General features: G+C 58.9%; 1 protein-coding gene across 1 annotated transcript in view; it reads left to right on the forward strand.

Moving 5' to 3' along the window:
- The first annotated feature begins 1,957 nt into the window (after positions 1-1,957).
- The window catches only part of TAFA5 (TAFA chemokine like family member 5), a 192,281-nt gene continuing 166,350 nt past the window's right edge, over positions 1,958-27,888 (forward strand). The window contains exon 1 of the mRNA XM_060024017.1: positions 1,958-2,181. Coding sequence (XP_059880000.1) covers positions 2,070-2,181 — 112 coding nt within the window. The 5' untranslated portion in view covers positions 1,958-2,069. The remainder of the gene's footprint in view (positions 2,182-27,888) is intronic.

Genomic DNA, 27,888 nt, shown 5'->3' on the forward strand with positions numbered 1-27,888 from the left:
AAACAGCCACACATTTCCAGGGGACAGAAAGTGCATGCCTGGTCCACTTTCCCTCCTCCAGCACCTGGCATCTCGTAGGTGCTCAGTAAATTGACATTGAGTAAATGAATGCCCAGAACAATGCACAGGATGAAATGCAAGGTGTAACGTTTTTACAAGGTACATCCTTTTAACAGGATGAAATCAAATGAATGAATTGTGAAGGCGATGCAGGCATCCAGGGCGGCTCCATGTACTCCGGTTGAGGCGCCCCTCCCTGAGCCAGAGGCAGAGGAGACAAGGGGTCCTGCCCTCTTGCCCTCCCACCCCCCCCAGTTCTCAGGGGTCCAGGTTCTGCAGCACCTCCCTGCCAGCCACGGGAGACGGGCAGCCGCAGCTGGGAAGACACTGAGACGGGAAGTCAGAGGACTGTAATTAAACAGGACCAGAAAATGTATGAAGAAAATCAGCCTAGATACAACCATATTACAACACCAGCCCTGCCCGAGCCCCTGGCCAAGGCGCCCACGGAGCCGACCCCTGGGTCCAGACAGACCACCTGGCCTGCGTCTTCTGCTCTCTGCGCGCTCGCTTCCCCCACTGTGTGTGTGTGTGTGTGTGTGTGTGTGTGTGCGTGTGCGCGTGCGCACGCGTACATGCATGTATGTTGTGTGTGTGTGTATATGCGGTGTGCACATGTGTGTGATGTGCACGTGTGCGTGCTCCTGGGAGAGCTGTCCCCTCACTCCCTCACGCCAGTCTCCCTGGTTCCTCAGGGGCCTCCCCAGCCAGGACTCAGGCAAAAGGAGGGACGTGAGTGAACTTCTTCCATCTCTGCTTCTCCCAGCTATTCAATCAGCGCTCAGGCCCTCTAGCGGCTCCCGAGAAAGGGTCCTCAGCTCCAACAGTACCTCATGGGTCCCCAGCTCCCCGTCCTCACGCAGAATCCGGAAGAACCCCTGAATTGGGAAGGATGCGTTTCTATGGCGTGTCCACGAGCCGGCAGGGAGGCAGTGCTCAGGCGGACGGTGTGTCTGGGCACCGCAGGGTCAGAGCCTCCCCGGGTAGCTGGACCATCTGGTCAGCCCCTGGACTTGGGAGCTGTCTTGCCGAGGGGACAGGAGAGGGAGGAGTGGGGATGGGGAAAGTGACCTCAGAGGACGCACTTTCTCCATCCTCGGCATTAACACAGGAGACCAGTCCCGGGTGGGGAATTTAGAGACACAAGACTGGAGCCTTGTGAATGGTGCGCACGGAGACCGCTCACCGAGGCCAGGACAGTAGGCAGAGGTGGAGGCACTGCAGAGGGGCCGAGGACAGGGCTCCTGGGACGTGTGTCCTGGCCTGACAGTGCCCGGCCTGGGGAAAGGAGCAGCCTTTCCTGGGTGCTCAGCTGACTCTGCGCGGGTCCAAGGCTGTGCTCTCCAGGGGTTTGAGGACGCCAACAAAAAACCCAGAACAGGGATGACAAGGCCCATCCGCGTAAAGGGTCCAAAGCCCCCTATACTTGGAATAAACTCTGGTAACCCCAGCCCAGGCAAGGTCTGGGACCCAGCGTTGTAGGCAGGGGCGGGGAAAGGATGCGGGCGCCACGGGCCTGCGGACCACACAGCCCCAGTACACAAACTTCACGCTGGCCGGCCCGTCCCCCCCGCGAGATGCCCAGGCCGCGGGCGCGCCGGGCCGTCTCTGTCGCCATCCAGAGGCGCGGTTCCGGCGCTTCGTCCGCTCGGCCGCCGCCGGCCTCCCCAGCCAGCACCTGGGCCCCCGCGGGGCCCCCGCGGCGCCGGGCACGCGCACCGGGGGCGCCCCTCGCATTGGTGGCCGGCGCGCCGAGCCGGGGCGCGCAGCGACGCCCAGAGCGGCAGGGCCGGCGTCCCCGGGCTCGGCGGGCGCGGGCGCGCGCGGCGCGGGGCGGGCCGGCGCAGGGCGCTGTGGGCCGGAGCCCGGGCGCGGCGGCGGCGGCGGCGGCGGCGGCGGTGGTGGAGGATGGCGCGCGCGGGGCCCGCACGTGGAGGCCGGCGCGGGGGCGCGGGCAGGGCCGGCTGCTGAGACGCGCTGCTGCCCCCCGCGCGGGCGCCGCGGCTTCAATGGCGCCATCGCCCAGGACCAGCAGCCGGCAAGATGCGACCGCTCTGCCCAGCATGTCCTCAACTTTTTGGGCGTTCATGATCCTGGCCAGCCTGCTCATCGCCTACTGCAGTGAGTACCGCGCGGCCCGGGTCCTCGGCCGGCCCTCCGGTCCCGGCCCCGGCGCCCGTTCCCCGTTCCCGGGCCGCGGCTCCGGCGGGGCGCCCCGCGGGCCGCCCGGAGTCCGTGAGGAGTTGCGAGCTCGGGGCGCGCCGTCCCCCGGGTCCCCGCCGGTCCTGCGCTGGGCCGGGAGGGCGAGGGGCCGGCACTTCGGAGGCCGGCGCCACCGCTGAGCCTCCCTCCTCCGACTCCGGGGCAGGGCCCGGGCACCAGGCCCCGGGTGGCGCGGCGCGTCCCTGCGCGGCGATGCCCGCGGCTGCCCGGCGTGCCGCCGCCACTCCCGGCCCAGGCCCGCGATCCGAGCCGAGCCGGCGGCTTCCCGGCCGAGCCGAGCCGCGCGCTCCGGAGGCGGCGGCAGGTCCGGGGCGGGCGGGCAGCGCTGCCTGGGCTGTCGGTGGAGCACCTTGCCCTGAGCTTTCCTCTGGCGACACTCCGGCGGGGGACGCGGCGGCCGAGTCCGGAGCGGGGCGCCTGGGGCAGGAGCGGGGCTCGGGCTAGGTCGCGCGGCTGGAGCTTCTGCCTTCCCGGGAAGCAGGCTCGCCGGCGCTTTCCTAAAAAAGATAAGTGAGGGCTGGGGTGCCCGGAGAGGGCTCGCCGCTTCCACCGGCATTTCGCGAGTAGGGTCCGAGGACCCGAGCCGGTGAACCAGTGGGTCTGGCGCGGGGCCACGGGCTCGGGGCTGGGGTGGCGCGGGCTGGCGGGCGCCCGGGGCACAGGCTGGGGGCTGGGGGACCGGGAGCAGGGTCGGGGTCTGCCTGGGTGTGTCGGGGGTGCTGCGCCCGGGGCACAGGCTGGGGGCTGGGGGAATGGAGGCTGGTGGGACGCTGGGCACAGCCTAGGGACTGCGGTGGGGGTGGATGGTCAATGCTCCGGACACGGGTTCGCGGCTGGTTGGATGGGTGGGGAGTGGTCAGCGTCCCGGGCACAGGCTCCGGGCCGGGATGGCGCGGGCAGGTGGGCTCCCCGGCCGACCGCCTGGCACAGGGTCCGGGTCCCTTCCTATCCCAGCGGGAGGAAAGGACGGGCGCTGAGGAACACCTGTCATGGAGAATTGCCATGGGCGATGGAAAAATGTGGATTCTTTACAAAAAAAAAAAAAAAAAAAAATTGAGAGAGAGAGAGAGGGAGAGGGAGAGAGAGAGAGAGGCCGGCGCGGAGCCTCGCTCCCCGTCACCACCTCGCAGCCCTCGGCCACCTAGCTCCCAGCCCGAGCCTTCGCTCTCTCCAAAATGGGACCGCGGCGGGCCATGGAGACGCGGGGCGCGCGCGGTCGCGGAGTCCTGGGACAGCCCAGCCCCCCCTCATCCTCCCCGAATGGCGGGGGAAACCCGGTGCTCAGAGCAGGAGTCGTGCTGCTGGTCTCAGCCGGGTTGTGCATTTCGCTGCAGTTGCTGGCGACGCGTGGGGACGCGTGGGGAGGGGTCTCCGAGCGGGAAGGTTCCCCGTGGGGCCGCAAGCCCGACTGCCCAGACTGGCACCGCCATCCCGGCTGCACCCTGCCTGCCCCTCCGAATGCGTTCCTGCGCTGGCTGCCTGGAAGGGGGCTGTTCTGGGGGTTTGAGCGAGGTCTGTGCCCTCTCCCCAGCTCCTCGCGGCCATCTCGGGGCCCTGGGGCAGCGTTCCCAGGGTTCCAGAGAAGAGCCTCAGCCGGCTTCCTTGGCCATGGGGAACAGGTGAAAGGCAGGTGAACTCGGGGCTCACCCAGGAGGTGTCATTTAAATACACTTCCTGGTGGCAGCACGGGAGGGGGGCTCATCCAGCAGTGTTTGGGAAGGGGGTTGTTGTGCCCCAAGTCCCCAGGCTGCTGTCCCTCCCCGGCTCTGGGGACAACATCGTTGGTGCCAAGGCGAGAACCCGGCAACAACAGGCTGGCTGGGGAGGCAGCCCTCCGGGTACAGAGAGGAGCAACTGCTAATTGTTGTTAAGTACATGACACCTCCGCCCTGCCCTGTGGCTTCAACACTTCCCACCCCAGGTGCGCCGGCCAGGGCCTTCCTTTCTCACCTTCTGTGTGCAGTCTCTGCTCACTCCACGCCCCCCCCCCCACCCAGCACCTCCTGAACATGAAGGGGGACCCGCTATGTCTGTCCTGACACTCACACCTTTGCCAGACTGCTGCCTGCTCCAGGTGGCGGTCCGGGCCTGCCCGCTGCTCAGACACTTGGTGGAACCCGAGATCCCATTGGACACTCGGGCTGCTTTGCGGAGGCCTCCCTGGCATACTGGAAATAGCTCTTCCACCAGGACGACGACATTTGGTAAAAAAAAAAAAAAAACCATCTAATCCAGAATGGCGGAAATCATTAATAGCCGAAGCTTGGGTTAACCACATTTTTATGGTTGTTTCCACCTCCATGGAACGGAATAACTGACAATAAGATAACGTTTTTGGACACACCCCATTACACCAGAAAGGCACTTGGAGAAATTAAAACATTTCACTAATATACAAAGTAGACATATGCACTTGGAGGAATGAAAACACTAAAATGCAAACTAGACATAATAATAATCGATAGCTTGGAACATCAGCCCTAGAGAAAAAAGAACTTCTTTTTTTTAGAATTGATATAAAGCAAATAAATGCAAATGGAACAGTCCCTGTGATTTCATTCTCTTTTCCAGTATATCTGGGATGAAGAAGAATAGTTATAGCACCCATGTCTGTAAATTGTTTCTGTTATCGGTAAGGATTTTTATTACCCAAAATGTTTTTGTGTTTTGGAGCAGATCTATTTGTGTCATTAGTTAGGGAGACTGGTAAGTGTCATACAGGATTCAGTTATCCTGCCTGTTAAATCTGTGCATTTCTCTGCAGCACAAAAGGTGTTCACTTTCTGGCGCCGCTAGAAGCAAACTGGAATCTTTCTCGGCGTCGTTTTGGGTTAGGGGTGTTCTCCTGTTCTTGGCCCCGTGAAAGCCCTCCCTTCCTTGCCGCCGCTGAGATTCATATTTAAGGAGATGGGCTCCACCCTCTGGCTGGAGAAAGACCTGCAGTCCACCAATTAAGTTAGTTGCTATAGTGACACAGCCTTGTCATTTTTCTCCTATTGGGGAACAATTGACAGGAGACACAGAAAGAGGAAGGGGGCCCTTGATGGCTTTCTTTAGAGATGCAGACTCCATCTCTGTGTACGTTCCCATTACAGCAGGGATGGACGCTTGGTAAAGACTTATCTTGGGGAGGGGATGAGCTCCGATGAGAGAATTGAAACTCTCCTTCACTCCGGTCTGGGGAAACCTCTGTTCTCATGGCTTGGAAAGCGCTGAGTTAGATCGTCTTCCCCCTAGCGTATCTGGAGAGGAGAGTTCTGCCTGGACCTGGTTCTTGGATGGAGTGGGACAGCTCTGGCGAAACCATAGTGGTTTGCCTGTGTGCTGCGCTCAACCCCGAGACCCCGAAGATGCAGTCTGCTGTGCTGGCTTACAACATACTGGCTGTAATAAACCATGAGGGAGGTGGAGAGAATGATGAGCTAGTGGCGGCCTTAGGACGCTAAGCCGTGACTTGACACCGTGCGCGGTGCTTATTTCGAAGTCCGAGAAGGCTGTGCGTTCACGTAGATTGCCTGTCTCCTCTTTGGACGGGCTTGGTGGACAGCTGCTCCTGGCATGTAAACGGTGGGTGGGAGGAAAGTCTTATATTTGAAAGTACCAGGGAGTAGGGTGCGAGAGGCAATGTGACTGTTTTCGACTTGTTTTTTTTTCAAATAAATCTCATCAAAATTGAATGGTAGCTTTAAGTTAACTCTCATGCCATAGACCTCATGCAACTATGAGAAGAAATTACAAACAACTTCTGAATTGTTTTTTAATCCATTAGAATACTAAAGAAGTGCAGGCTTTCTGATGCTGCATTTTCCTTATAAATACAATTTATTGCATATTTAGGAGAGATCAGAATATGCCACTTTCCTGCTGTTCAAATTTGATTTCTGGGGTTTTCCAAGAGGTGAAATTGGAAATACTGGAAACTGAATGAAGTGATGACATTCAGAAGTTTATTTCTCATCTTTTTTTTTTTCTCCTACTGTGTTTTTCTTTGATGAATTTCTGGCCGGAGAAGATGTGCTGTGTGTTTCTTTCAACAACATAAGGAGATAGGTTGCCCGTCTGTGGGATTTGTGTTGGTGGAACTCCACGCCCAGGGATCGGGGAGCTGGGGGAGGTTATGCCCCTGGAAGCCAGACGGACTGATTGGTGCCCCCCCCCAGCCCCACACCCCTCCCCCCCCCCACCCGCAGCCCAGACACCGCCAACAGGGGCCACGCCCTCCAGGACTCCCCTGGCAACTCACTCTTTGCAGCGAGGCCAGAGGATAGCGCCTCCCAAACGGGGGCTGTGTGCTGTAACTCAGCTGGCCGGGTCTTCGGTACCAGGCGTCTGGGCTGAATTCCACCCTGGAATTTCTCGCTCAAGACCTGCCACTTGACATCCCCCGGGAGGAGATATGGAGATCAGCTTTTGTGGCATGAAGTATTTTCAGGTGACTTTTATGGGTGTGATTACGGGAAAATGTTATGATAATGTGGCACGAGAAACGGGAAGAAAAGCAAAACATTAACATCCCCATTTCTTTATATAGCTTCGCAGCTGCGCTGATTTACAAGGGCTCATTTTTGCATTAAAATGTGGTGCTCTGGAGTTAATGACCTCTACAGAACGCCACCTGTCACCCAGAGCCGTGGGTGCCCGCTGAGCGTTGGGGAGGAGATGGGTTGACAAGGAGGATGTGGGTCAGGGTTCCTGCGTGACAGGGGATCAGTCGGATGCTGGTGGCAGAGGGGGCTGGCCGCTGGATCTGCTGGACTTTATTTGTTTGGGGGATGGTCACTGGCTGTCCTCTCAGGGGCCGGGGCTGGCACACGGGGCTGAGAGTGCCTGGTGGTGTCCCTTTCTGCAGGCAACCTTGCACGCCATCCGTGAACCCCAGAGCCGAGCTCCGGCTGCCCGGGCTGCCCCGGGGCTCCCACGGCTTCTGCGGAAGCGTCCAGCAATGGCCTGCTCCTCCTTCCACGTCCCCCTCCCCACGGTTTCCGTATCTGGGCCCTGGCGTGGTGCTAACTGAAGCTCCCAGCAGGCAGCACGAGCCGGCGGCAGCTGGCGGCAGATCTGGGCAAGTCGCCCCGTCTCTCCTTCACCCTGCAGACGTGGTGGAGGGCTCCTGCAGGCTTTGTAACGTTTACTTATTTATTCCAATGGCTGGCAGGAGTCGAGTGTGGAATCACTTTTGTCTCCAACTAGGCCGGCGGGACTCCTCCGGCATCCCCTGGTCCTCGTGGCTCTCGGGAGGCCCAGCTCCAAGTTGGCGTGCCTGCGGCGTCCTCGGGAATGGTGGGTCTAGGCCCGGTGGGACAGTGGCTGCTTGGTGAGATGTCCCCTGGGGAAGACCCCACTCATCTTCCGATGTTCCCGCCTCCCCGTCCTGGGCCCTGGTGTGTCACCTGCTGTGGAGTCGGCCTCCCCCGTGGAGGGGCTGGCCTCTGCGGGGTCCCACCTGGGGACCTGGCCCCCCTTCTAAGTGTGCTGGAGGCCAGAGCGGTGCAGAGCCGGCCCCTGGCGTCTGTGCCTCAGCTCGTTCGTGTGATGAGGAATTAGGAAGCCTGGGGACACAGAGATGGGCAAGACCGCTTGCGTCCCAGTGTGGGGGTGCTGGACGGTTAGCACAAAGCAAAGGCAATAGAGGACGGGGCCCCCAGCTGGGCCCGGCACCCTGTTCTGCTGGGGTCCTGGCTGCCTTCTCGCAGGTCACCGCCTGCCCCAAACTCTCGGCCCAGGGTCTGGCCCTGAATCCCCTTCCAGCCCTGGAGCCTCCTCTTGCCCTGCCTGGCCTTCGCCAGGGCCTCTGCATGGCAGGGCAGCCTCCAGCTCTGTGTCTGTGCCCAGCCTCCTGTGAGTCCTTCTCCAAAACACACCTAGCCATCCTCCATCCTGTCTTCCCCACCGTCACCCGAGTCCCTCCTGCATACATCAGCATCGTCCTTGGTGGCCCCTCTGCCTCCAGGCTGGCCGACGGGAGATCCCCACGCGTGGCTTCCCTTAGAACGGAGCCGGCACCAGTCCTCTCCTCCCCGTCTCGCCGCCTCCCCGCTCACGTCACTCAGGGCCTCACTAAAGCCCGTCTTTCCTGCCCCGGTGGCCCTCTCCATCCTCTGTGCTGGCTGGCAGAGTTCGGCCCGGGGCCGGCACCCCAGGGCTCCCTTCATGGGAATGTGATGCGTGTGCCCGTTCTCTCCTGCATGCCCTGGTATTACTCACTTCGATACCCCACTGTCCGCGGGGTCCCTCGCACAGCAACTCCCCCACAGTTCTACTGAATGCAGCGAGGGAACCCTGAGCTGGACTGGTCTCCAGAACATGCCCTGCCCCCAGTGGTGGAGAACTCCTCCTCCAGGAAGCCTCCCCTGAATGCACCGCTTCCTTTCCCTCTCCAGCGCTCTGTGTGTTCACCTGGATGCCGGCTGGCACGGCTCTGGGCCTTCGGGCAGTGACTGCCCCATTCTCTGAGAAAACACTCGTTGATCCTGGCGCCCTGGGCAGTGAGCTGTGCCCGGGGCGGGGCTGAAGGTCTGGACCATAAGGACTTGGGGTGCCCCGAAGGTCTGGGGGCAAGGCCTAAGGGCTAGGGGTGGGGCTGAGGGTCTGGGTGTGGCCAAAGGACTGGGGGCGGGGCCGGAGAGATGTCTTGTGAAAATTGAAGTTGTTGGATCCGGAGTATCAAATCTGGTTCTAACACCGTCTGATTGAAAAGGAGAAGAAAGAAAACTGTGTGGAATCTCGACGAAACGTTCACTGTTTTCAAAGCGTCCTTGGTGGACCTTTCACACTGCCAGAGTGGAGAGCTCTCCAGACCCCCCCAGCAGCCTCACCTCCTTTCCTTAGCTTCTACTCCATCCTTATTTTCCTTGAATACTTGCTTTCTCATGACATCCCTGGGGTTTCTTCCCCGGAGCACTGTGGACGTTTGGACCAGGTTGCTCTCCAGCGTGAACTTTCCTCATGGTGGGGTGTTGGGCAACATCCCTGGCCACCACCCACTCGGTGCCAGTAGTCTCCACCCCCCCCCGGGTGATAACCAAGCCCTTGTTGTGTGTCCCCTGGGGGTAGAATCCCCCCATCCCTGGGGCCTCTGACTTAGTTTGTGGGTCCGCAGTCCACAGGCTTGTTCTGGCATTTCCTGGTTTCGTTGAGTCGGGACTCTGGTCCTGGGGCTTAGTGCCAGCAGCGTGACAACCTCATGACCGCGTCTGTAGCTGAACAGCCAACACAGGGGTGGGAGGACGTTCAGCCGGTCGCCTTCTCTGGCAGGTGCGTCTCCCCAGTCGTGCCCAGACCGGCTGGGCTGAGGGAAAGGCTGTCTGCTGGGTGGGGACAGCGTCTCCCCACGCTTCTGTCTGCAGAGCTTAGAACCAGCCTTCGGGCTTGAGGTTGGTCTCAGATTCTTCTCCACGTCCTGATTTCTCCATAGCTCACACGTAACTTTATTGCTGGTGGTGATCAAGCCATTTAGAGGCAATAAAACATTCCTGACCCAACGGGGACAGGGCAGCCCGCCCACTACGTGTCCGTCATCTACGCACTGGCTTGACGATGCTCACCTTTTCAAGAGGCATGATTTGGGAGATTTCTGTCTAGAGCCCATTGGAACAAATTCATAAACGCCATTCCCTCCAAAAGTTCGGCTGCCCTTGGCGGGACCTTGGCTGCCTGGAAGCCGCCTTTACTCAGGCCTTTTTGGGGGACGCCAGAGCCTGCTGCCTGTATCCCCGACGGGGCTGCGCCAGGCTCTTTCTGTTCCGGCCTGTGCCCGCCAGCCTTGTCACTGGGCCCTGGCTGGGCCCTAGGAGCCCCTGCACGGGGATGGTGCCCGGGGTCAGCCAGGCTGTGCTGGCAGGGGGAGCATGCAGACCCCCTATGCCTCAGGATGTGCCCCTGCCCACCCCCCTCCCCAACAGGCAGCGTGTTCTAGTCCCTGGGCAGCCTGTTGCCGCCTTCCTTCGGGAGCCCTACCCCAGCGCCTTCCTCGTGCCATCTGTGACCGTGGGGCGGCAGGGATGTGCTGCTGTGTATGTGGGCGCAGCTCGTGAAGATGCACATCCCACCGTATCAGGCAGCACTCCTGCACACGCACGCACGCGCACACGCACGCTTGTGCGGGTCTCCCCGCAGCCCCCAGCCCCGGCCTGCAGGTTGCTTTTCAGTCCCAGACTCGCGTGTCGTGAGCCAAAGCCACTGACGGCCCCGCCAGAGTCCTAGTCCCGGGAGACCCCAGGTGGGGAGCCCAGGGCAGCACGGGGATGGGGTGGTTGGGGACTTGACTATCCCTAGAGCTTTTCCTCACCGGCTCCTTTTTAACCAGAGAAGTGGGATGCACAGGTGTGGCCTGGCGGCTTCCCTGGAGGTTACAGGCCTGGGGACCACGCACTGGAGAGCAGGAGCGGACAGAGCTCAGGGCTCCCCTCCCTGTGCCGGCTGCTTCCACTTCCCCGGCCCTTCGTGCCGTGTCCCTGGTTTTGTGCACGCACGTGTGTACACACGCCACAGACACGCATCCCTTCTGGTTTGGGGCCTCTGTCTCTGCACCAGAGGGTGATGGCGCTAATGGTCTTTCCAGGCCCCAGACGCCACGAGGATCAGAAGGGAGTGAGTCTGGCACTTTGCAGGGATCCGACCTGCGATCCCAGGACCCGCTCATCCCAGGGTGACAGAGGGCAGCGTCCGCTCGCCTGGACTTGGGATCCTTGGGCTGAAGGACCAGTGAGACTTCGCTGTAGTTCACACAAGGAAGTTGCAATATCGCTGGACGGACACCTCGAGTGCACTTGCAAAGAGGGCGTGGGTTGCTCGGGCCGCCTGGTGCCCGGTGGGCTGGGCCTGATGACCAGGTGTCCCTGAGCACAGGGAGCGTGTGGCCTCGTCCGCGGGGTGGGGGGCCCTCCATGCAGAGCAGGGACTGCGGAAGGTTTGCTGCTGTGCCCGCTTCCACCGCGGCTGAGCCGGAGGGCGAACCTATCAGGACACTCCCTGACACCGAGCGGGCCTGCAAGGACCTTGCCAGTTGAGCAGTGAGTCCCTGGGACCCGGCTGGCAGTGAACTCGGGGGCTGGGTTCCGCCTCCCGTGGTCCCTCCCCAGGCTGACATCCTCCCACATCCCGGAGCCACCTGCCACGGCACCTCAGGGCGCCCACGGCAGACAGGGCTGGGGGAGGTCAGCGGGTGGGCAGGCGGTGGGTGTGCCGGTCGCCCCGCGCGGGGTGAGGGTGGAGGACAGCTGGGGACTCACACTTGGGGTCCTGGCAGGGGAACAGCCCGGAAGGGCCAGCCTCACCTTCCCCGCCCACGGGCTTCCTAAGACCCCTTCTTTTGGTGCCACATTCCCTCTGACCTCCTCCCCAACGCCTAGGGCGTCCCTGGCTCCAGAGCTTCCAGGACTCAGGCCTACCCCCATTGCCAGCCCCTTGGCCACAGCCTGGCCTTGCACCCACCCTCCGGACGTTCAGAGCGACCGTGAACTCTCGAGACCACACTGTTGAAACAGAGTCACAGATGTGGACAGCAAACTTATGGCTACCAGAGGGGTCAGGGGGAGGGTAAACTGGGAGATTGGGACACTGACATACACACACTGCCATACGTAAAGCAGGTAGCTAATAAGGCCCTGCTGTAGGGCACAGGGAGCTCCACTCAGTACTCTGTAATGGCCTGTATGGGAACAGAGTCGGAAACGGAGGGGATAGATGGGTACGCATGACGCAGCCACTTTGCCACGTTTACAGCCCTGTACAGCAACTCTGCTTCAACAGAGACTAGAAAAGAAAGACCCCGCCCCCCCCCTCCAGCCCCTGCCTGGTTTGCTCGGCCTCCATCCTGGGGCCGCCCCCCACCCCCCGCAGGACAGGCTCACATTCTGCATATGGGGAGCTGCTGGGGAGGAAACGCACGGATTGATCCGAGGGGCATCCTCGCCCGGGGCCTGCCTCCTGCCCCAGCCGTGGGTTCCCCCTGGCCTGTTCGCCTGCGCTCAGATCCTCTGCCCTGGCTGCCAGGTCCAGCAGCTGAGTGTGCTCAGGAGATGCTCTGGCCGCCCGAACACCCCTGTGGTCCAGACTCATCTCTCCAGAGAAGGGGGTGCCTGGGGTGCCCAGGGCGGGGCGGGGCAGGGGGAGACAGCCGCCCCTCGGAGGGCTGCACTCTGCTGACCTCGCCGTTCTGACCCCGCGAATCCTCCCAGGGATCCGGGGCTGTGGCTGGAGAGAGGGGATGGATACATCTCACAGGCGCACGTAAACACTCGCCGCATGAAGGAGGCCCTTTCCCTCTGACCCGGGCCCACAGGCCCTGACAGTTCTAGCAGGGCGGCCGGCGGAGCCTGACGGGCCACCGGGCCCGTGCACTGTGAGTGGTGTCCGCAGGTGGGAGGATGTCGTGGGCCTGGATGGGGACAGAGCCGGGGGCCCTGCGAGGGTCTCCTTTCTCCCCCGGGAGGCCCAGGCATGAGCTGGAGGAGGGCTGGGAAGGGTGTGTGTGGCCCCGTTCTCACGGCCCCTCTCTGTGCCCCCGGGTCTGGGGCTGTGGACTCACCGCAGACCCTCGCTGTTGTGGTCACAGTCGTGCTGGGTCCACGGCATGGGCCTCTCCAGGGCAGGGCCCCAAGCACAGCACCCCTGCTTTACTGATGGCTCCGGAATGGTTTTCCAAAAGGACAGACAGCATCGAGTCCCTGCAGAGATGGGAGCGGGGTAGCCAGGGCCCTGAACTTTTCAGGACACTCCCTTCCGCAAGTTGTCCCCACCTGCCTTGTCTTGGTGTCTTGAATGTCCAGCAAGAGGGGCTGATTAATACAGCCGGGCAGGCTCTCCCGGTGCCCTTGCTGACGGCCTGTGATGGGCCGCTTTCTCCTAAGTTCTATTCGGAGGGTTTCCCCTGATGTTTAGGAAGGTCAGTACCAACATTGCGAACGTCTCTGAGCTTACGAACTTGTTACTAAAATCCACCGATGATGAGGTGACGGCGGAGTCTTCCTGGCCTGCTTGACCGGACCGTGAACAAGTCGGCTGGAGCCGGGCTAGGCCGTGGTCTCCTGCTGTCAGGTCCCTGGGTGACATCGGGGGGCAGGGCGTTGCTAGTTTTCCAAGACCTGCCTCACATCTGATTTTAACTGAGCGTTGAGGAAGGCAGTTTTAAAGCACACCCGTTGCCTGAAGCCTTGTGGTTCGGGGAGGGGTATCCGGACAGTTCTCTGGAGGGCTTTCCTATCAGGACGTCGCACGGTTAAAATGCTAGTGCCTCCACGCCGCCCTGAACGCCACTGGATGCAGGCGAGAGGCCTCTGTCCGGCTCTGTTTCTAAATTATTCTTCTCCATAGCAGCTCCATTACCTAATAGCACTTCCCCGGGCATCGCTGAATGCCGTTAATGGGTTGATAGGACTCGTTGCTAATCAATTGATGCTAATTTATGGTCCTCGCTGCAGTGGCTGAAGGAGGCCAGCCACAGAGCCACGCTGGGTCTTCCGTGCATTTCCCTGTGTCTCTTTTCGTGTCTCTTTTCTTCCCCGGCTCGTGTTAGGCTCTGTGGTCGTAGGAGTGAACCCTGCAGGGCGGCAGAGGCTGGCCGTCTGGGCTGTGTTTCGGAGGACCTATCACATGCATGTCTGCAAAAGCTGGAGAGGACAGGCCTCTGCTCCCTCAGCGCGGGAGGGCAGGGGCGGCGTCTAGGGAGACGGTCACCTTGAGATGACCGCGGGGGTGGCGTGTGTTTCCAGAGCTCGCTGGGTTCTGGAAACACGCGTCTGAGTCGGGCCAGCTCTGTCGGGAGCCACCGCATCGTGACCCCCGGAGACCTTTGCTCTGGCGTCCTGGTCGGCCCAAACAACATGCATTCCACACATTAAAAATGGTCAGGACCCAGACCTGGGGGCAGGTGTGTGTTAATGAACTTGGGGAGGTTTCTGAACCCCACCACAGTGAGACGTGAGCTCTCAAGCTAAGAAAATAGCAAAACTTCTCACCGTCAGCATCTGGGACATTGGACGTGGGCACCGAGGACTTCTGAAACCTTCTGGCAGGCTTAGGCCTTGTGAGACACAGGCCACTGTCACGTGGCAACCCACGTGCTTCTTTACAAGAACTTTGATTTAGTCAAAATCAGTGTTCCGTGGTCAACAGAAATGCATTTGCTGAGTGTGGTCAGAGTTCAGTGTGTTTTAGCTCCGTCTTCATCTTAAGGTTCCAGCATGAAAAAGGAACAGATTTTCAAGACAGGAGCAGCAGGAGCCCACGCGGTACAGCCGGGTGGCCGACGGCCACCTCCAGCTCCTAAGCCTCGTGCGTATGGGGAGGGTGCAGACGGCTTCATTGGGCGCTGTCGTCTTGGAGATTTTGCAAGATGCTCCAGTCACCCCCACTGTCTCAGGTGGTCAGGAGGTTTCTGTCTGTTAGACCCTGGGAAGCGGGCAGGATACCCAGAGGCCTCTGTCCACTCAGCATGTCAGCCCCACCCACTGTGACCTGGAGGATGTGGGGCAGTAAGCCTGCTGGAGGGGCCAGGACCCTTGGGGCCCGGGACCTTCCTCCCAGTGTCACGCCAGACCTGGGTTTGCCCCCTCCAACCTGATACCCGGTTTGCTCAAGCTCTGTTCTTGGGGCCAGCAGTGGGGTGGGACGCTTCTGAGAAACAGGGGAGCCGATTCCGTGCCATGGAGCAGACGTGACACGTACTGGAGTGTCCCTAGTGGGAGTCCGCGGGGCCTGGAAAGTTCCCTGGGGCGGCCAGGCCACCTGTGACTGCGGACACTCCACACAGCCTTGCCCACTGCCGGAGCCGGGCGGGATCCGCTTTGGCTTTGTGTGCCCAGAGCCTTCGCCAGCCAGGTTCCCATCAGGGCGGCCGAAGCCTTAGCACGTCCTCTCCAGGGACTCAGGTGGACGCCGTGTGGGAGGGTCAGGAGCCAGCCCAGGCCCTGCAGGGCTTCGTGGCCTTGGACTCAGGGCCCTCCAGGCCAGCGTTTGCTGAGCGTGGCCACACGTGGGAGGGCCCAGGCCTTGTTCCTGTGACCTGTGCACGCCTGGAAGTTGGGGACATCTCCATTCACTGGAGCTCCCCCGGAAGTGGGGGGCTGTGGGCCTGCCAGCTCCACGCCGTGTGGCCCTGCGTTCACCCAGGGATGGGAGCCCCTCTGGGGCAGGACCTGGGCCTCCCATTGTCAGCTTGGTCCCATCGGCTGGGTCAGGGCCTGCGAAGGGCAGGGGCCGCGGATGAGTTAACCCAGGATTACTGCTGCTGTCAGCCGTTTACATGTGTGTGTGAAAAAGGCTCTGATGCTGATTCAGCTGACGGGGTGGGGTGGGTATGGGGTGACCTGCCCATTCGACCCTGACTTGGAAGACTACATCTGGCAAGTGTTGTTACCTGGGTGGCGGAAGGGCCTTTAGCAACTTTCGAACCCACTAAAGTTCCAAAAGGAGACAGGTCGCCCGGGCCACGGGGTCCTTGTGGCCAGCGCCTTGTTTTCCTGCCCAACTATAACCCAGACGAGGGCCTTGTTTGCCCAGGAGTCTCCCCTCTGGGGCGCCTCTCGCTCCTGTCCCACCACGAGTCCCCACGTCGTTCTGGAATCCTGCCTCCAGGGTCCCGATTGAAGCCCCCATATTCCCCAGCCCTGGCAGACTCCCCGTCTCGGGGCTTTGGTGACCACGGCTGGATCTGCTGCCCAGACAGACATGCTGTCACCCCAGGGCTTGTCCGTGCAGTGGTGCTTCCCTGTCCACGCGGGCCATCCGTGGAGAGGTGGGCGCTGGCCCTGCTATGTCACTCAGCTGCAGTCCTGGTGGATGGGCATCCTGCCAGGCGCCCAGCAAAGCATGTCCACTTGCTCCTAGATCTTCACGGCAACCCTCCCAGCTCAATGTTTGTTTTCTTTTCATTGTAGAGGGAAGTGAGGCTCAGGGAAGGCAGGGGACGCGCGCAGGGTTCCTGGTGGGAGAGGTGGAAACAAAGCCAGGCTGTCTTCTGGGGCCCCAGCCTGGTCCTGAGGGGTTTGGGAGGCTTGGAGAGGAGACCCGTGATGGGCCTTGCAGCCAGCCTTAGGGGCAGCAGGGGATGGTCCAGACACCACGCCAGGAGGGGCAGGTGGGTCTTGGACTTCAGGGTCTGGACAAGTTGTGGGAGCCTACTGGTGATGTATCTGCTGTTTCCAAGTTAAGTTGCAATCGCAACTTTAAAAAGAGAGGGGAGAGAAAGAGGGGATGGGGGAGGGAAGGGGGAGAGGAGGAGGGGAGAGGGAAGGAGGCGCGGAAGGGAAGGAGGGGACGGGGGAGAGAGAGAGGTACAGTCACAGGGTGGGGCTCCCGAATGGATCTCAGAGGCCACTGCAGGGGTCCCTTCAGCTGGCAGGGTGCGGCCAAGGGTCTGCACTGGGGAGACTTCGGGTGCTTGGGTGCCTTCCATACCCCACCCCACCCAAGCCTCCTTGTGAGCGCTCTGGGCAGGGCAGTCGTAGACACTGTCCCCCACTGTGGGCGTGTCTGCCTGCAGGTGGGACACACATTATTTGCCTTTGGGATTGAACCAGTTGCATCCGGAATGCTCCCGTGCTCAGGAACCCACACAAAAGCCTGTAGCCCTCCCAGAGAGGACATTTCTGTTCTTTTTTTAAAGTTTTGTTTCAGTGACTTATTCTTTTTTCTAATCTTGTTTTTTTTTTTTGACTGCATTGGGTCTTCATTGCTGCATGCTGGCTTTCTCCAGTTGCAGCGAACGAGCGGGGGCTACTCTTCGTTGTGGTGCACGGGCTTCTCATTGCGGTGGCTTCTCTTGCTGCGGAGCGCAGGCTCTAAGCCCGCGGGCTTCAGCAGTTGTGGTTTGTGGGCTCTAGAGCGCAGGCTCAGTAGTTGTGGTGTACGGGCTTAGTTGCTCCGCGGCATGTGGGATCTTCCCGGACCAGGGCTCGAACCCATGTCCCCTTCATTGGCAGGTGGATTCTTAACCACTGTGCCACCAGGGGAGTCCCCGAGAGGACATTTCTTGAACCACTGCTGGGTGCCAGTCAGGTGCCAGGCACTTCTCGTACTTTGTGGCATTGAGTCTTCTCAGCAGGAGACGGGATATATGATTCCCTTTTTATAGAAGAAGAAACTGAGGGTCTCAGAGGCCCACAGTGTCTTCCTGTCTTCCCCAAGTGTGATGAGCTAGGATTTGAACATGACTGCTGGCCTCTTCAGCTCTGGATCTTGCCATTAACCTTGTGAAACACCTACTGCCCCCTGGGGGTGTGGAATTGCGTGGTCACCATCTGGCCGACCAGGGCTGTGACACGCAGAGCACTGCCTGCAGGCTATGGTGATGTCTGTCTGGGGACTGAGGAAGAATGTTTACCCAAAGGCATCCGGACAGCCTTGGCAGTTGGCGCTATGTCTACAGAAACGTCATCCTAAGCACACCCAGTGCAGACCATTGCCACCGCCTGTGGGTCAGGGTCTGTGAGACCACTGTCTGATTCAGAAAAGCTGTGACAGTCTCGGGGATGGTTTGTTAGACTGAAAGGAGATTAAATTGGCAAAAGGGAAAGGTTCACGGAGACACAGTCTCCAGGAGACACCAGGCATGAGCTCCAGGCCCCAGGGGGTGGCACAGATGGTACCTAGTTCCCCAGTGAGGACGTATGACAGCCTGTGGAGTGTCACCAAGCAGGGGCACGCCCCTGAGCCCTGGGGCCCAAGGTGGCTATTAGGGGTCCCTTGGTGGGTAGGCTCCAGTCCCCTAGACCCAAACCAGGAAGAAATAGAAAATAGGAACTGACCAATTGCCAGTAATAAAGTTGAATCAGTAATTTTAAAACTTGCAACAAACAAAAGTCCAGGACCAGATGGCTCCACAGGTAAATTCTATGAAACATTTAGAGAAGAGTTAACACCTATCCTTCTGAAGCTATTCCAAAAATTTTCAGAGGAAGGAACACTTTCCGAACTCATTCTATGAGGCCAGCGCCACCTGATACCAAAACCAGACAAAGATATCACACAAAAGAGAGAAAATTACAGGTCAACATGATGAACATATTTGCAGAAATCCTCAACAAAATACTAGCAAACCGACTCCAACAATACAATAAAAGGATCCTACACCACTGTCAAGTGGGATTTATTCCAGGGGTGCAAACATTTTTCAATATCTGCAAATCGATCAATGTGATACACCACATTAACAAACTGAATAAATAAAAACCATATGGTCATCTCAATAGATGCAGAAAAAGCTTTTGATAAAATTTAACATCTATTTATGATAAAAATTCTCCAGAAAGCAGGCTTAGAGGGAACCTACCTCAACATAATAAAGGCCATAAGTGACAAACCCACAGCCAACATCATCCTCAATGGTGAAAAGCTGAAAGCATTTCCTCTAAGATCAGGCATGAGACAAGGATGCCCACACTCACCACTTTTATTCGACATAGTTTTGGAGGTCCTAGCCACAGCAATCAGAGAAGAAAAAGAAATAAAAGGAATTCAACTTGGAAAAGAAGTTAAACTGTCACTGTTTGCAGATGACACAATACTATACATAGAAAATCCTAAAGATGCCACCAGAAAATGACTAGAGCTCATCAATGAATCTGGTAAAGTTGCAGGTTACAAAATTAATATACAGAAATCTGTTGCATTTCTATACACTAACAATGAAGTATCAGAAAAAGAAATTAAGGAAGCAGTCCCATTTACCATTGAACCAAAAAGAATAAAATACCTAGGAATAAACCTACCTAAGGAGGCAAAAGACCTGTGCTTAGAAAACTATAAGATGCTGATGAAAGAAATTGAAGATGACACAAACAGATGGGAAGATATACCGTGTTCTTGGATTGGAAGAATTAATATTGTTAAGATGACCATACTACTCAAGGCAGCCTGCAGATTCAATGCAATCCCTATCAAAATGCCAATGGAAGTTTTCACAGAACTAGAACAAGTAATTTTAAAATTTGTATGGAAACATAAAAGACCCAGAATAGCCAAAACAATCTTGAGAAAAAAGAACAGAGCTGGAGGAATCACCCTCCCTGACTTCAGACTATAGTACAAAGCTACAGTCATCAAAACAACATGGTACTGGCACAAAAACAGACACATAGATCAGTGGAACAGGAGAGAGAGCCCAGAAATAAACCCACATACTTATGGTCAATTTGCGACAAAGGAGGCAAGAATATACAATGGAGAAAAGACATTCTCTTCAATGAGTGGTGCTGAGAACACTGGACAGCTACAGGTAAGACAAATGAAACTAGAACATTCTCTACATCATATACAAATGTAAACTCAAAAAGGATCCAACACCTAAATGTAAGACTGGATACTGTAAAACTCCTAGAGGAAAACATAGGCAGAACACTGTGACATAAATCACAGCACGATCTCTTTGGATTCGTCTCCTAAAGTAAAGGAAATGAAAGCAAAAATAAACAAATGGGACCTAATTAAACCTAAAAGCTTTTGTACAGCAAAGGAAACCATTGACAAAATGAAAAGGCAACCTACTGAACGGGAGAAAATATTTGCAAGCAATATGATCAATAAGGGATTAATATCCAATATATATAAACAGCTCCTACAACTCAACATCAAAAAAACCTGATTGAAAAATGGGCAGAAGAACTGTATAGACATTTTTCCAAAGAGGAAATGCAGACAGTCAACAGGCAAATGAAAAGATACTCAACATCACTAATCATCAGGGAAACTCAAATCCACACCAAAATGAGATATCACCTCACACCTGTCGGAATGGCTAACATCAAAAAGAACACAAATAACAATTGTTGGCGAGGATGTGAAGCAAAGGGAACCCTGGTACAGTGTTGGTGTATGTAAATTTGTGCAGCCACTGTGGAAAACGGTGTGGCGGTTTCTCAAAAAACTAAAAATAGAACTACCATATGACCCAGTCATCCCACTCCTGGGTATATATCTGGGAAAAAAACCCACTAATTCAAAAAGATACATGTGCCCTAATGTTCATAGAAGCATTATTTACAGTGGCCAAGGTATGGAAGCATCTTAAGTGTCCATCAGTAGACCAAGGGATAAAGAAGATGTGGTACATTTATACATAATGGAATATTACTCAGCTGTATAAATGAATGAAATATTGTCATTTGCAGCAACCTGGATGGACTTGGAGGGTACTATGTTAAGTGAAATAAGTCAGACAGAGAAAGACAAATACTGTATGATATCACTTTTATGTGGAATCTAAAAAAAACATATAGAGAATACAAAGAACAAACTAATGGTTACCAGTGGGGAGAGGGAAGGGGGAGGGGCACTACAGGGCCGGGAGAGGTGGGAGGTACAAACTATTGGGTATAAGATAAGCTCAAGGACGTATTGTACAACACGGGGAATAGAGCCAATGTTTTGTAATAAGTGTAAATGGAATGTAACCCTTAACATTCTATAAACAAAGAAGAAAATCCCCAGTCCTGAGGGACCATCCTCCCCTGACTGGGTGCAGGGGGTGTTGCCGTGTGCGTCCTGGCCAGCACGGGCACTGCTGTCATCTGGTGTGGGGTGACACGCTGCACTTTTAGGGGTGGCCAGGACCCTGAAATTCACAGCACAGGGCTGGTCTGGGAGCCAGAGGTGCAGAGTCTCGGGAGCTGGGGGCAGCCGGGGCGCCCCGCTAGGGCGTGAGCTGGTCAGCAGGTAGCCTCGGGGCTTGTGCTGTGCTTAGTACTCCACGGGGCCCCATCACCCCTCTGGGCGCTTTAGTTTTGCGCCTGTGGATGGCCTGGCCTCTTTGGCTCCTGCTGGGGCCAACCTGGCCGGGGGTGGCTCAGGCTTCCAGGAGGTGGGAGCGTCGTCCTCGCTGGTGCCTTCCAGGGTCCAGCCCTCCTGGGCTCCTTTAGCCCCCAGAGGCCCGCCCACCCTGGGAGGCAGTTGACAAAGCCCTGCGCGCCTTCCTTTTGGAAAATGCCCTTCATTCAGCCGCATCTGGGTCTGCAGAGAAGCCGTTTCATCGTGAGTTTTGATTTTACAAAACACACTTGCAGAGACCGAGTCAAACGCAGTGCTTGCTTCCCAGGCTCTGCCCTTCCAGCCGGACCCCTGAAGCTCTGAAGGGCCATTGCCTGAGGCTGGCTCGTGCAGGCCTGCGTGTGGGTGTCGTGGACTGCTCACGTGGCCGGTGGGGACGGCCCCTCCCCGTGCACGCATCCCGGGGCTGATCTGCTGGGTGGGTGGGAGGGGGAAGGGGAAGACTGCTTCCGTGTGCCTCCTCCCCCAGGGCTCTGTGGGGTCTCCCCAAGCTGGGTGGGCTCTCCTCCCTCCTTGCATGCTACTCAGGGCAGGGAGAGGGGCGTCTGCTGGGCCTCCCCAGGCTGCAGCTGGTGATGGGTGTGACGGGTCCCTGGGGCACAGCGTGGCATGCAGGCAGCGAGCAGCGAGCAGGGATGCTGGCCACGGCGCAGGTGGGACGCAGGGAGGGTGGCTGGGGCCCACGTTGCACACGCGCCTGCATCTGTTGGCCCAGGAGGCAAGGTGACCAGAGCCCCCTGCCCTCAACTCCCTGTCACTGTCACGGCCTCACTCCAGTCAGGAAATAGCCCCCTTCTGCTCTGCCCCGGAGACAGATGGTAATTTTAAAGACTTTAGGCAAAAACTAAAGGAGAATAACAAAGTCCGAAATGAGGACAATACCAACACTTAGACGGTTTGTAGGGTGTGTGTGTGTGTGTGTGTGCGTGTGTGCGTGCGTGTGTACGCGCACAAGTGTACGTTCGAACGTAACTCCTCTCGATGTGCTTCTCTTCCCTCGTGGTGGGTCATCAGGGCTCAGCCTCCATCACGGACATGAGGACCAGAGGCTTCCCGAGGCAGCTGGGGGCCTCAGAGCAGAGCTTGGCCGAGAGAGGCCGAGGCCCTGACCGGGCCTGACTCTGGAGCCAAGTCCACGCTGTCGCTGTGCCGGGGCGCCTGGCTTTGGCCCGTCTCTGCAACCTCTGGCGCTGCCTCTCCCCCGGGGGCCACGTGTGTCCTATGCGTGGCGCCCTTTAGTCTTGCTGGGGACTCGCTGTGCAGTTTCGTCTGTCTGCTGGCTTCCTCCCCAGGGATGCTATAGGGAGCAGTCAGGTAGGGATGCGCGGTCCAGGCGGCCTTGGTGTGGGCAAGGGCTCACGGCTGCCGGGTGGCACGGGACAGAGGGAAGACCCAGCCCTCCTTCCCTTCCCTTCCCTTTTGTGAGGCTCAGGTCTCCTGTGGGAACCTGCTCCATCTTGGACGCTCCTTGTTGGCCCGTGGTTACAGCCGGCCTCAGGGTCTTCCCTGCGTCCCGGGAGTGGAATCCGGTGCGGACCACCAAGTTGCTGCCTGTCTGTGCACACAGGCTCCAGACGGAACGAGCACATGCTCTTCTGAAGTTCCCAATTGCAACATTTTCATCTCAATTAATGTAACAATAAGTTTGGAAAGGTGGCAGTCGGCGTTGGAAAGTTAAATGACACCTTCTTGGCGTCTCACGTTGGTGAGAAGGCCAACTGATTATTTTTATATTACAATCCCCAGGCATTGTCAAATTGATTAATAAATTCTCTAAAAACCCATTGCCTCTTAAGATGTTGAATTTGGGCAGTTGGGGATAACTTTCCTATGACTTTCAAGGGTGGGCTCTCTGGGCGTCAACGGTGTGCCCGTGAGCTGGCGTGGCAGCCATCTGTTGTCCCGCAGAAATGAACTGGAGCTAAGGGGACAGTTCTGTCAGTTACCTTTCCACGGACATGGCTCAGGGTCTCGAGGCTGCACGGGGAGGGCCCCTTGGATCTCTCCAGGTGGCTTCTGTGCTGGGCAGAGCTAGAGCCTGCAGGGCCAGTCCCCTCACCTGTCAGCCAGGTGCCTCATCCCAGCTGAGCATTACCAGCCCAGACACAGGGAGCTCCTGAAACTGAGCACAGAGCTTAGCTCTGAGCTTCCTGGCAGACAAGGCAAAAAGGGAAGATCCACTGGGTGTAAGGCTCTCAGTGTCTGTTAAGGACTCATCTCAGAAGGTTGAAATGACACCAGCAGGAATACTGACTCTGGGCCATCACTCTGGCTGTCCTGGCACCTCGACGAATCATCTTCAACCTCCAAAACCAGGCGAGGTAGGCACCGTCATTTCCATTTTTAGGGTGAAACCCGAGAGGCCCAGACCCCCCATGTGGCAGGGTGGTCGTGACCCTGAGAGCGGGGTCGGGCCCTCGCAGGGTGGGGAGCAGTGGTGCAGAGCTGCCCTGGGTCGGTGAGGCCCCAGCACAGGGCCAGCAGTGGGAACTTCATGGGGCTGGACCTGCCAGACTGCAGCTTCCTGTCCTGCAAAAGGGGGCTTTGGGGTGCTGGTCTTGCCTGAGCCCTGCCCGATGACCTCTTCTCCCGGTCATCTCCACCTCTCCCTCCTCTGGCACCTTGGCCTCGGACCAGTGGACCTCAGCTCCCCGCACCTGTCCTCTCCTGCCTTCTCGTGCAGGCATCACGCCCGCTTTCCCGTGGCTCTGTTCCCTCCATTCCCAGGATCACACTTGTCAAAGTCACCATCACAGGGCTTCCCTGGTGGCGCAGTGGTTGAGAACCCGCCTGCCGATGCAGGGGACACGGGTTCGTGCCCCGGTCCGGGAAGATCCCACATGCCGCGGAGCGGCTGGGCCCGTGAGCCATGGCCGCTGAGCCTGTGCGTCCGGAGCCTGTGCTCCGCAACGGAAGAGGCCACGGCGGTGAGAGGCCTGCGTACCGCCCAAAAAAAAAAAAAAAAAAAAAAAGTCACGATCACAGTTGCCAGCCGCGAGGTCTTCTGAGGCCTCGTGGCGCCGGGGGCGCTGCTCACGTAGACCCCCATCTCCTCGCCCACAGGCTGGTCCTGGCCTGTGTCCTGCCCACCTCATTCCTCTGGGATGGTGTCTCTGTCATCTGTTCAGGGAGCGCTGCTCACCCCCTGCTAGGCGCTGGCTTCCATCCTGATGGGGGAAGCGAATCCGGGGCCACCTGAGGCCTCCATCAGCCTGTGGGCAGGAGTCCATCCTCTAGGGGTCTGAACGCAGAGACCCCTCCCTGCCCAGGGCGACCCTGGCAGCCGTCCTGCCAGCGCCCAGCCTCACACGCCCAGTCCACCTCCGGGCCCACCACCCGCATCCACCGCCGCGTCCTCGGCCACCACAGCCTCGACCCCTGCCGTCGGGTCAAGGAGAAAGGACGAGGTGCGATGTGGCCCCAGCAGCTGCCGCAATCAGCCCGGCGTGTTCCGTCATTAACTCGGCGCGCTACCCGAGGACTAATTAAACCAGATGGCGGCAAAACCCAAGCAGAGGCACACAGATGTTTTTACATTTAAGTTGATCGAAATTAGGTGGAAAGGCATATGCTGGTGGAGGTGAAGAATTTTTTAAGTACATCTTACCGGCTCTTCTGAGCGCCCTTCCTGGTGATCTCGGCACAGATCTCTCCTCTCGCGCCGCTTAATCCTGGTTGCTCCCGTTCTCCTGTTGCCGAAACCTCGGGGCCCCTTGGTTCGGCCTTAATTTAAGCCAGCAGCGTATTCGGTGCCGACGTCACCGCTGTGGGTGGCATTCTGGCTGAGGGCACGGACGCCGACCCCCCACCCTCATCGGGAGCCGTTGGGCATTTCCTGGCCAGGGCCCAGGGACCCCACAGATGACCATCTCCATGGCGATGTGCTGACCGCCTGGACCACTTGTCAGGCATCCCTGTGCACTTACGTTGTCCTGTTTTCTTCTTGAGTCCCTGGCTGGGGGGCTTTGGGCTCAGGCAGTGCTGATGCCCAGCTGAGGATGGAGGGGAGGCTGCCCCCCGCCGGAGGCTAGTGCTTTCTGGCAGGATGGTGGCTGCAGCCCCGGCCAGGCCCCTGCTGAGCCCCCCACGCAGTGCGGCCCCAGGGATTGTGCCCTGGTGTGCGGGGCGGTTGGGGGGGCGGCCTTGGGGGCTCCGGGGAAGCGCGTGCTCCTTGTCTAGGCCTGATCTCTGGGCCAGGGGACCTCACTCCTGCTTTTTCAGGGAGAGCCTGGCAGCTCCGACAGCCCTTTTAAAAGTTTTCTTGTTTGATTTTTTGTAGAGGTGAAACTCACAGAGCACAACGAACCATTTTTCAGTGTGCATTTTGTCGGCATTTAGCAGGTTCACAGCGTCCTACAACCACTGTCACCATCACGTTCTCATTTTCATCACCCCAGGAGGAAACCCCAGATGCGTTCAGCGGTCACTGCCTGTCACCCCCTCCGCCCACCCCAGAAACTCCCAGACTCGCAACCTTCGTGAAGCAAAGGCCCAGAGACCCCTCAGTTCCTCTCAGGTGGAGGTTGACGAGAAGGAAAACAAAGATCCTGGCTTTGTCCCGGCTGCCAGGCTCCCCCGGTGACCTAGGGAGAAACTCCTGGGCACGGTGGTGCTGGCGACATTCAACAGGCCGGTGTCGCATCGGCGTGGCAGCTCTCCCGGGGGGGGGGGGTGAGCACGGGCTGCCCGCGGGCGGCAGGCACACAGTAGAAGCATCCCTGCACTCTACGCGCCCCCGGGACGCTCGCCCCCGCCTGCTTCCTGACTCCCTTCCCCAGAGGTTGAGGCCCGGGATCCAGGTGACGGAGCTGCCACGAGCTCCGACCGGCCCTGGGCCCTGCATCTGGCCCCGAGGCTCTGCCTCGCTGGTGAGCCCAGCACACTGACATCCGGGGCTTCTGCCCGAGGGCTTGGCTCTGGGCCACGTGGGGGCCCTGAATTGTGTCCTAGTGGAAAGCAGCCCCTCGCCAGGGAGCAGCAGACCCTGGCCTCCTGCTGCCTGGACACCTGGATCCCTTCACCTGGTGGCAGCAGTGTGACCGGAGACGTGATTCCCGGGACCAGGGTCCTCTGCCACAGCCAGCCTGGGGGGGCCAGGCCGGCCTCCCTCCCCGGCCTCTCCTCCCTGCCCATCTTCTCTGGGCAGGCACGGTGGGGGTGAAGTCCTGGCAAAGCCCACTCTGTTTTCCAGCCCAGTGGTGCCCACACGTGACAGCCCAGGGGACAGTGCCCGTGAAAAGCCCCTTTGTCTGGCCGGGCTAATTAAGAAATAACAGCAGCCCCAAAAGGGGCCCAGGCCCAGGTCCTCTCTGGACAGCAGCCAGGGTCCCGAGGGGCTGGACAGGCACATCCAGGAGTTGAGTGGGATTCAAGGAAGACCTTCCAGGCCCAACCGAGCGTCCTCCCAGCCCCGGGGGCCTCTAGGCCGCAGTCAGCATGCTGCCCCTCGGAGTCGGGGAAGCTGACGTGGCCCTGGGAACAGGCCCAGGATCCAAGGCTGCTGCTTCGTCTGTGCTGGGAGCCCAGCAGCACACAGCGTCTGAGGCTTCACTCTCCTCTCTGTGAAACAGGGCAGACGCGCTGCTGAGTCCGCAGGGCAGAGGCTGCTTCCAGGCCCTCGCTGAGCACACCAAGGCCCGGGTCCTGTAATGGGCCGCCGTCCCCGCACCGGCTGCAGGGTCGTCTGAAGTGGCACCTGGCGTGCCGTCTCCCTGCCCACCTGGGCGCCCGTCACGCTCCCGTCTGCACAGCCAGTGTGGCCCCAGGGACAGGGACCGGAGACTCCATGCAAGGCTCACACGGGATCCGTGACAGTTGCTGGGCTCCCACCTCCTGCCGTGTCGTCTGGGAGCAGCAGGGCGGTGTCCAGCACGGAGGGCCGGCCCAGGGAGCCCCACTGTGCTCGCCCCACTCGAGTCATGGCCAAAGCTGAGGATGAGCTGACAGGTTCTGATTTGCTTCAATACGAAAGACTTCCAACCTCAGAGAATCCGACGGATGCCACACCGGCTCTGGCGTTCGGGCCCCACGACCCACAGACTCACGGAAGCTGGTCCAGGTCTCGGCTTGGACACGCAGTGACGGGACCAGGCAAGCTGCTCGGCCTCTGGGGCCTCGGTTTACTGATCTGTGTAATGGGAGCAGGAACGCAGGAGCACCCACCCCCGAGGCTCATTGCCTGGCCACAGCGGGCTGACATAGGTGAGTGAGGGCCTCATAACGCCCCCTCCCACCTGAATGGCAGCTCAGCCGTGTCCCCATCAACTCCATCACCACCAGTAACCTTACCGGACGCGGGGTCCCGGCGGGGATACCTGGCTGTGGACGGGATGGCCCTGGAACCCCTCCTGCCCGACCGGCATCCTGCGTGTCCCCACGAGGTCCCGCCTGGGAACTCCTACAGCTTCGAGGGTCCTCCGGAGGCCAGCTGAGCTGGGCGATGGTGGCCACTGTGTAGATGAATGAGAAGACCGAGGCTCCCAGTAGAAAATGATGACCCCGGGGCACCATAATGCTAAGGGGTGTCCTGCCCAGTGTCCCCCAAGCAGTGTGTGGACGGTCACTCTGGTCGGGCAAGGGCCCTCACCTCCTCCCCTGGAGCAGTTTTCACCTGCACGGAAGCCGAACCTGCTCCCACATCTGCAGGGCCAGCCGGGAGGGTGCCCGTGATGGCCCGGACCTCGTGCAAGTGCAGGCTCTGAGGGGCTGACCCCAGGCAGAGAGCTGAACCTGCTCCCACATCTGCAGGGCCGGCCGGGAGGGTGCCCGTGATGGCCCGGACCTCGTGCAAGTGCAGGCTCTGAGGGGCTGACCCCAGGCAGAGAGCTGAACCTGCTCCCACAT

The sequence above is a fragment of the Delphinus delphis genome, chromosome 11 (genome assembly GCF_949987515.2).
Source record: "Delphinus delphis chromosome 11, mDelDel1.2, whole genome shotgun sequence".
NCBI classification, from domain to species: Eukaryota; Metazoa; Chordata; class Mammalia; order Artiodactyla; family Delphinidae; genus Delphinus; species Delphinus delphis.